This window comes from Ictidomys tridecemlineatus, chromosome 8, assembly GCF_052094955.1.
Source record: "Ictidomys tridecemlineatus isolate mIctTri1 chromosome 8, mIctTri1.hap1, whole genome shotgun sequence".
Lineage (NCBI taxonomy): Eukaryota > Metazoa > Chordata > Mammalia > Rodentia > Sciuridae > Ictidomys > Ictidomys tridecemlineatus.
The window spans coordinates 73,079,465-73,092,554 of NC_135484.1; the positions used below are offsets into that span (position 1 = coordinate 73,079,465).

Genomic DNA, 13,090 nt, shown 5'->3' on the forward strand with positions numbered 1-13,090 from the left:
CTAGAGATGTTGAACATTTTTTTCATATATTTGTTGATCAATTGTTTTTCTTCTTCTATGAAGTGTCCGTTCAGTTCCTTAGCCCATTTATTGATTGGGTTATTTGTTTTTGGGGGTGTTAAGTTTTTTGAGTTCTTTATATATCCTGGGAGATTAATACTCTATCTGAGGTGCAGGTGGAAAAGATTTTCTCCCATTCTGTAGGCTCTCTCTTCATGTTCTTGAATGTTTCCTTTGCTGTGAAGAAGCTTTTTAGTTTGATTCCATCACATTCATTGATTCCTTTTTTCTAATTTGTTCTAATTAGTTATACATGACAGTAGAACACACCTCAACACATTATACATAAATGGAGTATAACTTCCCCTTCTTCTGGTTGTATATGATGTAGAATCACATCGGTCGTGTAGTCATATATGCACATAGGGTAATAATGTCTGATTCATTTTACTGTGCTTCGTATCCCCATACCAATTCACACCAATTCCTATCTTTACCTCCCTTCATTCCCTTCACTCCCCTCTGCCTGATCCAAAGTAATTCTATTGTTCAGGACTCTCCTCACCCCCTTATTGTGAATTAGTATCTTCATATCACAGAAAACATTGGGCTTTTGGTTTGAGGGAACTGCCTTATTTTGCTTAGCATGATGGTCTCCAGTTCCATCCATTCACTGACAAATGCCATGATTTCATTCTTTAAGGTTGAGTTATACTCTATTGTATATGTACCACATATTCTTTATCCATTCATCTGGTGAAGGACACCTAGGTTGGTATTTTTTTTTAATGTTATGGTATTTATTCTTTATTTTTATGTGGTGTTGAGGATGGAACCCAGTGACTCTACCGCTGAGCCACGGCCCCAGCCCGGGTTGATCCATTTATTGATTCTTGATTTTACTTCCTGCATTTTAGGAGTCTTGTTAAGGAAGTCAGTTCCTAAGTGACATGGTGGCGGTTTGGGCCTCTTTTTCTATTACGTGCAGGGTCTCTGTACTAGTGCCTAAATCCTTGATAATAGACAGGGTTTAATTGCATTTTGCTACATATGAATTTCCAGTTTCATCATTTGAATTTTGATATTCATTGAGTTTTTATGTACCTGACATTAAAGGTACATTGAGCTCAATTCATTCCAACTTAGTTGAGTTGGAGAAATGAAAAACAATTCTTCTTGAGCCATAAAAAGAAGAAAAACTTATTTTCTGCTCCTTCTTAATTCTCCTCGATGTCTTCCCAATAAAATTTCTGACAAACCATTACAGCCATTTCTCCTATTGCCAAGAACAAGCTTTCTATCACATTTTAAATCAGCTGAGAAAAGAGCTAGCTCTAGGTAGTTTCGTGAAATCATGAAATCTCTCCTACATAATCATCCTGACAAAATATTCCCCAGCTCCAGGCTTACAAACATATTCCTGACCCCTACAGTTTCTGCAGATAGACCTGTCCTCCACTAAGTGAACTGCCGGTTGAAATAAAAAATGGGGATGGTGACATTTTCCTCTGCCATTTTCTTTTCTTTTGTTTTTTATTTTTTGTACTTGTAGCAACTGTTCACTTTTTTCTTTTAATTAATTTTTTTATTTATATGTGACAGTGGAATGCATTACAATTCTTATTACACATATAGAGCACAATGTTTCATATCTCTGGTTGTATATAAAGTGTATTCACACCAATTCCTATCTTCATACGCGTACTTTCAATAATAATGTCCATCACGTTCCACTATCTTTTCTAACCCCATGCCCCCTCCCTTCCCCTCCAACCCCTCTGTCCTATCTAGAGTTCATCTATTCCTCCCATGCTCCCTCTCCCTACCCCACTATGAATCACACTCCTTGTATCAGAGAAGGCATTTGGTTTTTTGGGATTGGCTAACTTCACTTAGCATTATCTTCTCTAACTCCATCCATTTACCTGCAAATGTCATGATTTTATTTTCTCTTTTATTATTGAGTAATATTCCATTGCCACATTTTTTAATCCATTCATCTATTGAAGGGCATCTAGGTTGGTTCCACAGTTTAGCTATTGTGAATTGTGCTGCTATAAACATTGATGTGTCTATGTCCCTTTAATATGATGTTTTTAAGTCCTTTGGGTATAGACAGATATCTGGGTCAAATAGTGGTTCCATTCCCAGTTTTCCAAGGAATCACCATAACTACTTTCCATATTGGCTGCACCAATTTGCAGTCCTACCAGCAATGTATGAGATAACTGTATTTGTGTAGATTTGTCTCTGTGTCCTCTATTCTGTACCTTTGGTCTACCATTCTATTTTGGTGTCAACACCATGCTGTTTTTATTACTATTGCTCTATAGTATAGTGTAAATTCTGGTATAGTGATGCCTCCTGCTTCACTCTTCCTGCTAAGGATTGTTTTAGCTATTCTGGGTCTCTTCTTTTTCCAGATGAATTTCTTGACTGCTTTTTCTATTTCTATGAGGAATATCATTGGGATTTGGATTGCAATTGCATTAAATCTGTATAGTGCTTTTGGTAGTATGGTCATTTTGATAATATAATTCTGCCTATCCAAGAGCAAGGTAGATCTTTCCATCCTCTAAGGTCTTTTTTGATTTCTTTCTTTAGGGTTCTATAATTGTCATTATATAGATCTTTCACCTCTTTCATTAAGTGGTTTCCCAAGTATTTAAAAAGCATTTGACAAAATGCAGCACCCTTTCACGCTCAAAACACTAGAAAAATTAGGGATATCAGCAACATATCTTAACATCAAAAAGGCTATCTATGCCAAACCCCAGGTCAACATCATTCTAATGGAGAAAAATTGAAGACATTCCCTCTAAAAACTGGAACAAGACAGGAATGCCCTCTTTCTTTTTCTTTTTTTTTTTTTTGCTTTAGTATATTGAACATCTTTCTAAAATAAACAATGAGAAAGCCATTCTAATTCAATGGAAGAGATGCTGAAGGATTCAAGATTAACATCCATTATTAGCAATGTAAAACGGAGGGAAAGATCCGTGAATTGTGCTCGTAGAATTCTGCCCCCATGGGAGATGGAAGGGTCAAGCCGAAAGCCATCAATGGGAAAGATGAAGAAAGATGGGCTCTCAGAGCAGGGGTTTCTGGCTAGAAGCTGTTCCTTGCTCACTGGGTCAATTTTTTCACCCAGCCCCCTCAGGCTGATTCTCTAGGCTAAGATGGTTGAGATGGTGTTTGCTGTAGTCGAGAAAGAAAGTGGCTGGCTGAACCCAGGGATAGTGCTGAAAAGCTTCCTGAGTCACGCTTGGCTCAGGCTTCTCCAGGGAAGATGAACAGAGGGAAGGGAGGTGCTGGCACCAAGCGAGGGCTTGGCACAGGAAGAATGCCCTCTTTCACCACTTTTATTTAACATAGTTCTTGAAACACTGGCCAGAGAAATTAGATAGACAAAAGAAATTAATGGGATACACATAGGAAAAGAAGAACTCAAATTGGCACTATTTACTGATGATGATTCTATACCTAAAAGACCCTAAAAGCTCCACCAGGAAACTTCTAGAACTAGTAAATGAATTCAGCAAAGTAGCAGGATATAAAATCAACACCCATAAATCAAAGGCATTTCTGTGTATCGTGACAAATCCTCAGAAATGGAAACGAGGAAAGCCTACCCCATTTATAATGGCCTCGAAAAAATAAAATATAATACTTGGGAATCAACTTAATGAGAGAGGTTAAGGATCTATATATTGAAAAGTATAGAACCCTAAAGAAAGAAGTCAAAGAAGACCTTAGAAGATGGAAAGATCTACCTTGCTCTTGGATAGGCAGAATTAATATTATCAAAATGACCATACTACCAAAAGCACTATAAAGATTTAATGCAATTCCAATCCAAATCCCAATGACATTCCTCATAGAAATAGAAAAAGCAATCATGAAATTTATCCCATGTCATTTTCAAGAGCCCAGGAAAACATCCATATACAAGTCTGGGAACATTTATTAAGTTCATTAAGCCCAGGAGAAAAATAAAAAAGTTGAATTTTTAGGAAATTCAGATTAAGGAATTCAATTCAGTGAGTCAAATGTAAAATATATGAACAATATTAAACGTCTAGAGTTCTTGCCTTTTAAAAACTGGTTTTCAAACACATCTATTTGATTTATAACTATGGATTATTTTGCTTTGGCTTTAATTTATTCTTTAGGATTGAAAAACATAAGTTACACTGAATCATTATGAATCTTAATTTATTACTATTTAACTTTACCAGTATAGGTAGAAGACAAACCAGTTAATAATGCTCTCAATGTAACTAATTAGTAAGGTAACGCTCAGATATTGTGGCAGACACTATTACCTGCTCAGTGATCATGCCCCTCCTTCCTAATAGGGTCCCAATTTGGGTTGAGGCAAAGATTTCTTTGAGAATGAAAAAAGAGAATCAGTGTCCCAGGGTCATATAAAGTATCTTTTTGGCCAATAAATGTAAGCATATGGAAGGGATTCTGAGAAAACTATTATTCTCTGGAAAGAAAGTAACAGATCCAATTGGCACACATATTATATTTGCTCTTTTCCTTTTCCTCTTCTTTCTCCTCACAAGTAGAATAGCTATCTTATGACCAAAAAATGGGAAGAAAAATTGGATGAAAAGCATCTGTCAAGGGGATGGGTAGACCAGGAAGACAGAAAGAATAGCCTATGCATCTCGAGACATTATTTTATGAGAAAAATAAATCCTTCATTTGTACCTCTATTGTGTGAAGTTTTTTCTTTTTCATGCAGCTAAAGGCAATAATGGTAACACAAATATTATATTTAAAATTGAAAATAACTCCAGTTTTGAGGAGTATGATAATTACCTTAACAAGTTTCTGCACATCACTTTTCATGAGGGTTCTATCCATGTTAAAGCCATTACTTGGATCCAGGACAACAGCTTTCACCTGAGAGTAGGAAGAGTTAATCAAGCAATTTTATTTTATATTATCATGAAATTAACTTACTGTGCTTCCTTCTTTTAAACAACTACCTCTTGATTACTCAAAAATGATTTTTTAAGTATTTTTCCTATGATCCAACTCATCAACCCCTTTAATACAGGGTGAAGAAAGGGAGTAGTAAACATCAAATCTGAAAATGGTGCTAGAAAAATTAGATGGGGAGGGGTTGGGGTTGTAGCTCAGTGGCAGAGCGCTTGCCTAGCATGTGTGAGGCACTAGGTTCGATTCTCAGGACTGTATGCAAATAAATAAAATAAGGGTCCATTAACACTTAAAAATATATTTTTAAAAAAGGGTATATGGGGAAATAAGTTAAAAGCAATGGAAAGATTTTAGATTGGAAAACTATGGTAAATTTAAACATATTTTCATTGTGTATTAGTAGTTAACCAAACAATAACAGATACACCCAGAAACTCAAGTTGAGGCAGTAAGATCACAAGTTCCAGGCCAGTCTGGGTGACTTAATAAGGCCCTGTCCAGAAAAGAAGGAAGGAAAGAAGGAAAGAAAGGAAAAAAAGATAAGTATGTAGGTATGGAAGGAAGGGAATGGCAGCAGGGAGGCTGGGGATGTAGCTTAGTGGTAACGCACTTGGCAAGCAACAGGTCCTGGGTTTCATTCCCAGGACCAGAGAGAGAGAGAGAGAGAGAGAGAGAGAGAAAACTGAAAAATTTTTAAAATCTTACAAATTAAAAAAAAAAATTGACATGCTTTCCAGATATTTAAAAGTTATTTTCCACTAACTTGTCTGAAGAGGTCAGTTTGTTTTCAACCAAAAAAACATCTAGGAAAGCTTCACAGAATTTTAAGGGAAAAATGAAAACCACACTAAAAAATGTTAATAAAGAAATAATTTGCAACAACAGTCATTCTTACCATAAAAGCAACCAGAGTTTCAGAAACAATCTCCCCATGAGCTGCACATTCTTGTCCTATTTCTCGTATGATATTCTTTATAACACTTTCTGCTTGAGTGAGAGGCATTCTGGCTAAATAAAACAATGATTTGTTTTTTTAATAATTGCATTTATATATTAATTTTTCTCTTCAGGTTTCTCCACTATTTATAAGGAGACATAATACTATTTGTTAACTTGTTGTTATTTAATTATTAGCTTCTAGGCCCCTCCTGTTTATCTTTTTAAATGAAGGGCTTTAGAGGTTTAGCACTATTTGAAGGAAAAAAATGAAGAAACTTAACCCCCTGATCCCCTATGAAGGCAGCAGAGTACAGCCTAAAAAAGGAAATGCTTATAAATGCTATTCCAGCACATCCAATTAATGACCTTTCAAATCTAAGGGAATTTTGGGAAAAACAATTTGTTCAGGTCATTGAAATTCTCTTTTCTGCACACCCAAGTTGGAATATTAACTCTATTTAAGAAAAAACATTAAAGGAAAAAAATTCAGTTAATTATCATAGAAAAAAATGAATTCCCTGTTATTAATTTCACTTATTGGAACAGCGGTCCACTTTACCATTTGAATATAGCCTTTGCTGCTCTGCCACTGCAAATTATTTTTAAAATGGACATGTTTCTTTCTCTTCCTTTCTCCCAGCTCTCCTCTAATCTCACTCTGTCCCTAATCTCAGGGGAAACAGGATTACCTTTCTTGCCCATTTTAGGCAGATTTATTTGTCCTTGAGTACACACCCATCATAGGAAAGCAGTAACCCAGATTTGGGAGATGGTAGAAGATTTCAGAAATTCCCAAATTAACAAGTGAATTAAACTCCAACAGAGTGGAACCTAGTCTTTGAATCACCTCTTTAAAAGCCCAGCATTTTGGCTGATGGGCAGAATCACTGCCTCTGGGACAGGAGTCCCGCGTGTTTCTCATTTGCTAACAAAGCAATAAAACATCTTCTTCCTTTTACTCAAAAACCGTCCTTGGGCTGGGGTTGTAGCTCAGTGGTGAAGCGCTTACCTCGCGTGAGTGAGGCACTGGATTTGATCCTCAGCACCACATAAAAACAAAACAAAGGTATCGTGTCTATCTACAACTAAAAATAAATAAATAAATAAATATCTCAACAACGACCCAACCACGTCCTCATTGTTGTATTGGCATCAGGGACAAGGACCAAGCTTTCCATGACATTATAAACCAGGAAAGAGTGGTAGGTTTTAATCAAGCTTCCTCATTTTCCTGATTATCAGTTTGAGGAACTTAGCTTGTAGAGAATAAAAAAAGCTACTCTAGGTAAAATTGACGCTCAGCATCAGCACGGGGAGGATAGGTAAGTGGCATTTGGCGTTTTGTCTAGGAACACACGGCTTTCAAAGTGACCTGTCCATAACTGAGGTCTGGGCACTTGCTTCACCCTTTGGGAGACAGTTCCCTCACCTGGGGGAAAAAAAAAGAAAGAAAACTATTAGTCCCTTTAACGGAGTTATTGAGGACTAAGTGAATTCATATATTTAGTAGCTAAAAATGTGCACAGCATAAGGTAAGCTAAGGTTAAAACAGTCGTTTTGAAATAAGAAGCCAAAGAACGTGGCCGCGCCAAGTGTGGCATGGGTGTGAGACTGTGAAGGACGCCCCCCACAGCTTGGGTGTGAGACCTGCGCCTGGAAGGCTCAGGCGCCCCTGCAGCGCGGCTGAGAGGTCTGACCTGGGCGCCTCCGGCCGGAAGCGGCCCCCCTTCCCTCCGGCCCTCTCAGCGGCCGCGGGGTCCTCCAGCAGCCCCGGCTCTGCCCGCAGCACCACCCTCGCTCCTCACAGGGTGCCCCGGCAGTTCAGGGCGCGGAGCCCCGAGTGGCCTGACCTTGGCTGGAGCGGAAAGCAGAAGCCGTGTCTGCGCCGACCCTTACCTCCAAGCTTTCGCTGAGGCCTTCGCGGCCGCAGGGAGATCTTCGCTACCGCCGCGTTACCATGGAGATCTAACGCTGTGGGCGGGCCCCGAGTGTGGGCGGGGCCTGTGGGCGAGGCGCGCTCCTCTGGGAGGACCTTTCCCCAGAGAGGGCGGGAGAGTTAAAAACCAAAGAAACCGGAGGACTGAAATCTCAGACCGAGAAAGGCACGTTCGCTCGTGCCACACCTCAAAGGTTAAGATGTGGACACGAAGGTTTTAAACCAGAATATGAACTGGCTAGCGCGGGAACCTAGAGGATGACTTAAAAGTGGAGGGATAGAGGGGTGAGGGAAGAGATTGGGATCCTTAATAGGCTTCTTATAAAAGTATCTAGTTTTAAAAAATAATGCAGTTTTATTTAATGCACTGTTACTGAAAGGGGGTCTGTAACGGGATGCTCCAAAATTCCCAAGGTTTACAAATGAAACTGCATATTTAAACAAATTAAACTGCACATTTTAGAAGCACAGGATAAGGACCCTCTGTGTAGGAGTAGGGATAATGTCGTTTTCTCACTTAAAAATAATGTTCGTTATGCTCACCTTCAAATATGAAAGTGTGGAACAAGGTTGAACAGACATTAACAACAGAGTCTCAAATAACTAAGGCTCATTTTTAAACAGTAATTTTCTCAAATTGTGAACGCAATTCGTATAGTATACTTAAGGGTGTTCGGAGATTAGTAGGACATTACACAAAACTCAAGAATACACAGGTCAATGTGCAGTAAATTTTATTTATTTCTTCCTAGAAAACTTCCTGAAACGTAGATGAAACCTATGTTAAAAGAGATGTTCAAGGCAGCAATTTTTGTAATAGCACAACCCTGGAAATCCAAACATCTGATATTTAAGGAATATTGATAAAATGAAATGTTAATCATTAAAAATAATATGAACAATAACTTTGTGTGTTTGTATTTTTAAAATTCAAATGCAAAAATTATACATAATATAAACTCAACTATAGTCACATGCACATCATATATAAAAAGTTCAGAACTGGGGTTGTAGCTCAGTGGTGAGCGTTTGCCTCACAAGCAATGGGTTCAAACCTCAGCACCACATTAAAAATAAATAAGTAAAACAAAGATATTGTGTCCATAAAAAAAAGTTTATAAGTCAATTTATCCATATCACAGAAGTATTTGTATCTGAGGATGGAATTATGGGTAAATAAATTTTTATTTATTTTATGTATTTCTATATTTTCTATGAAGAGTATATACTGTCTTGTGATCTGTAAAATAAAATTTTAAAAATTAATGAGGAAAAATTCTGGCTAAGGGTTGGGGTTGTGGCTCAGTGGTAGAGCACTTGTCTAGCACATGCGAGGCCCTGGGTTTAATCCTCAGCACCACATAAAAATAAATAAAATAAAGGTATTGTGTTCAACTACTTCTAAAAAATAAATTTAAAAAAAATTCTGGCTATTTATAGAGACGGAATTCAATTAAGTATACAAATATACTTAACATGTAAAGTATATATTACTTATAAGCTAAACATTAAATATTTTTAAGATGGTAAGAATAATTTCATCATGTTAAGTATAATTTTAAACTAGTACAAACCCTGGCATAAATACTTCCTTATGTGTCTGATACTGCTAATTCCCTATTCAATATCATTTTCTTCTCCCTCCTTACTAACTTTGTACTGAGAATGATAGTATATTCACTCTCTCTCTCTCTCTCTCTCTCTCTCTCATATCCCCCCACCTTGGTTGTAGATAGACACAATATCTTTATTTTTATGTGGTGCTAAGGATTAAACCCAGTGACTCACGCTTGCAAGGCAAACGCTCTACCTTTGAGCTACAACCCCAGCCCAATAGTACTCTCTTGAAAATAAAAAAGATCTCTCAACCCCCTTTTCAGCAAGATGTGGCCTGTAACTTGGTCCTGGCCAATGGAATGTGAATGTAATCACTGAATGAGGAATCTGGGGAAAGCCTTGTCATTTTATGTCTATATCCTTCCCTTTTCCTTCTGAAATAAGAATAATATTTTGACTAAAACTCCAGTATCCTTATTATGAATGTGAAGATGAGGGTCACACCCGAAGGGTAGTAGAACAAAAATTAAAAAGGAGTCTGAATTCTGGTGAAATCACAAGGAGTCCATTTCAGCTTCATGTTTAGCTACTCCAGATTTCCTGTAACATCAGAGAAAATAAACCTAATCTCATTAAGACTTAAGACAAACTCTATATGCAGCCAAACTGAATCTCTGCTATAACAGTTATGACTTTAGAAATATTGTTTAGTTTTTATATTCTCCCTAATTCTTTATTTCTCCCTGCAGCCACACCCTTGCCCCAGACTTGGGTGGAGTATCCTTCCCTGAACCTTGACCTTTAGCTTAGCCACAAGACTTGCTTTGGCCAGTGAGATCTGATGGAGGTGATGATGTGCCAAGTTCAGAGCCAATGCATTAGGACCACATAAGTCTAATACTAATAACTTCTCTCTTGAGCTTGTGTAATTGCCATGAGAACATACACTGACCAGCTCTTTGGTCCCAAGAGAAGAATGAGATGCATATGCACAGAATTGCCTGAACTAATTTGTTTGTTTGTCTTGGAGATTGAACCCAAAATCTCATGCATACTAAGCAAGCTCATATATATATATACATTTTTTAGAACCTTATGGTTATATATATGGTTTGTCAGGATTCATCCAACTGGAAATTGATTTCAGTTCATGATCCCTCCTTTTCCCTCACCATTTTCCCTCTTGTTCTCCCCATTTCTCCTTCCTCTACTCCACTAAACTTCCTTTTGCTCACCTACTAATTTTTATTTGATTGGTTCTTTATGTTATTCTATTCTTCCATCATCCTTTTCTTTATTTTACTCTAGCTTCCGCATATGAGAAAAAACATTCAACCTTTGAGTTTCTGAGTTTGGCTAATTTCACTTGGCATGATATTCTCCATTTCCATCAATACAGGCAAATGCCATAATCTCATTCTTTTTAATGGCTGAGTAGAACTCCATTATACATATAACATAATTTCTCAATCTATTCATCTATTGACAGGCATCTGCATTGATTCCATAATTTAGCTATTGTGAATTGTGCTGCTATAAACATTGATGTGGCTGTGTTGCTGTAGTTTGCCACTTTTAGATCTTTTGGGAGAATTCCCAGGATTAGGATAGCTGGGTCATATGGAGTTTATATCCCTAGTTTTTTGGGGAATCTCCAAACTGGCTAAGCAAGTATTCTACCACTGAGCTACATCCTCAGTCCTGGATTGACCTCTCAGTGAAATAAAGAGATGACTAACTGTGCCCAGTCCAGAACAGCCAAATTATAAATGTGTGAAAATAAATGAGTATTGTTTTAAACCACTGAGGTTTTGAGTAGCTTAGTATACTGTATTATTGTGGTAATAGTTCATTTGCAAACTTGTTAATGATCCAAATTTCTCATTTATAAAATATTTAATAGTATATATCTCAGAATTGTTGTGAGAATAAAAAAGTAATCCTCATAAAGCATTTAGGGGATAATTTTGCACTACCACTATGTAATGACTACCCAGCAGTCTTCATTGAATTCTTTAGTTTTCACAAAGGACTGTCCACTGTTGCTGGTCAGAGTTTGCAATTCTCCCTGCCAGCTCTGGGAATTATCTAGCTTACAATTCCCTGGTCATTCTATAATTGGCTCTGTGACTTTTCAATGTATGCATGCACAGCCAAGTATTTAGGAAACACTCAGATTTATGAAGTTCCTTCAGTTTTTTGGTTTGGGGGGTTTTGTTTTGTTTTGTTTTGTTTTTGCATAGCTTCACCAATGAGACCAGGGCAAAGGACAGGTATTGATTATTAAAGAAAAAGAAACAGGTAAATATCACTTCCCCATTAACTAGTTGCTAATAGCCTCTGGGGGAGCAGAAGAATCACACTTTCCAACACAAGCAATCACACCCTGGATGGCTCTCTTCCTGCCTTTTGGTCACTTTTGGTCAGTTAGGCATGAGAAGAAAGGAAACCTAAAATCTATAAAGGGGCAAGATACCCCTCTCCCTCCAGCACCAACTCTGCTGGGTCCCATCCTCTCTGGAGGAGTCTTTCTTCTTTCCTGTGTCTCTGTCTCTGTCTCTCCCTCTTCCTGTCCCTCTCCTGTTTCTTAAATAAAATTTACTTTGCTCTTGCCTTGGCATTTCTTGATATGTACTCTTCAACGCTGGGGGAATGAGGACCTGACCTGGTTTTTAAAACCTGTATCAGCTTCACCCCCTCAAAACTGCCTGAAAACTCCAGCTTCCTCTGCATCTGTGAATTCTGACCTCTGTTCCCTCACTTCATCCAGATCCCCAGATACTGGGTTTATCTTCCAGTGTCTGGGATCTGGAAATTGCCTCCTTACAGATAGTTGAGAAAATCATGGTGTTTAACTCATTTGTTTCCTCTTGATCAGGTGTCATATCACTGTGCTGTCTGTTTTCCAGTGTCTGAAAACATTTGTTTTATATGTTCTGGTTCAGTTTCTAGTTGTTCGTGGCAGGAATTTAAATCCAGTTCTTGTGTCCATCATGGCCAGAAGTAGAATCTGTTGTTGTTGTTGTTTTTACAGATTCATATATTTCTATTTTATCAAAATGTAACAATTTAAATTCATTGGGAAACTTGCTAACAGTCCTGACATTCACACATGTTCAGATCAAAATGACACATGACCATCTGATTGTCAACATGACCAACTTCTGTCAACATAGACCATCACTATCTTTCTCAAAGAAGAGTCTAAGCCTATTAATGCCAGACATTCAATAACATGTAGCAAATGCATAAACTGAGGTCCTGATCACTGATGTAATGCCATTCAGAAGTCGTGTTTTCATTTTTTTCCATCAATAACAAAGGATCTGATAGTTCTGAACTGTGGCAAATAATATTTCCATTTTCTTCACATTCCTATACCTAGTTAAACTTTTATTTTTTTATTTTAGGTATACATGACAGTAGAATGTATTTGGATATATTATACATACATGGGGTATAATCTATTATAATTTTGGTCCCTTTCTTGCGGTTGAACATGATGTGAAGTTACACTGATCATGTATTCACATATGAAAATAGGAAAGTATGTCCAATTCATTCTACTGTCTTTCCTATTCCTATCCCCCCTCTTCCCTTCATTTCCCTTTATCTAGTCCAATAAACTTCTACACTTCCCCTCCCCATCTTCCCTTGTTATGGATTAGCATCCACATATCAAAGAGAACATTCAGCCTTTGGTTT

General features: G+C 37.6%; 1 protein-coding gene across 8 annotated transcripts in view; it reads right to left on the reverse strand.

Annotated features, from left to right (window-relative positions):
* Positions 1-7,890, reverse strand: part of Cfap206 (cilia and flagella associated protein 206) — a 37,947-nt gene extending 30,057 nt beyond the window's left edge. For 3 of the 8 annotated variants that reach the window (XM_078019636.1, XM_078019637.1, XM_005324729.5), the window contains exons 1-3: positions 7,789-7,890; positions 5,849-5,961; positions 4,831-4,914 (exon numbers count right to left, since the gene is read on the reverse strand). In XM_078019636.1, the coding sequence (XP_077875762.1) occupies positions 4,831-4,914; positions 5,849-5,956 (192 nt within the window). In that variant the 5' untranslated portion in view covers positions 5,957-5,961; positions 7,789-7,890. Of the gene's footprint in view, positions 1-4,830; positions 4,915-5,848; positions 5,962-6,901; positions 6,978-7,788 lie in introns of all 8 variants that reach the window. The other 5 variants (XM_078019635.1, XM_078019634.1, XM_078019638.1 and 2 more) reach the window with 5 other exon arrangements.
* Between the last annotated feature and the right edge of the window lie 5,200 nt (positions 7,891-13,090).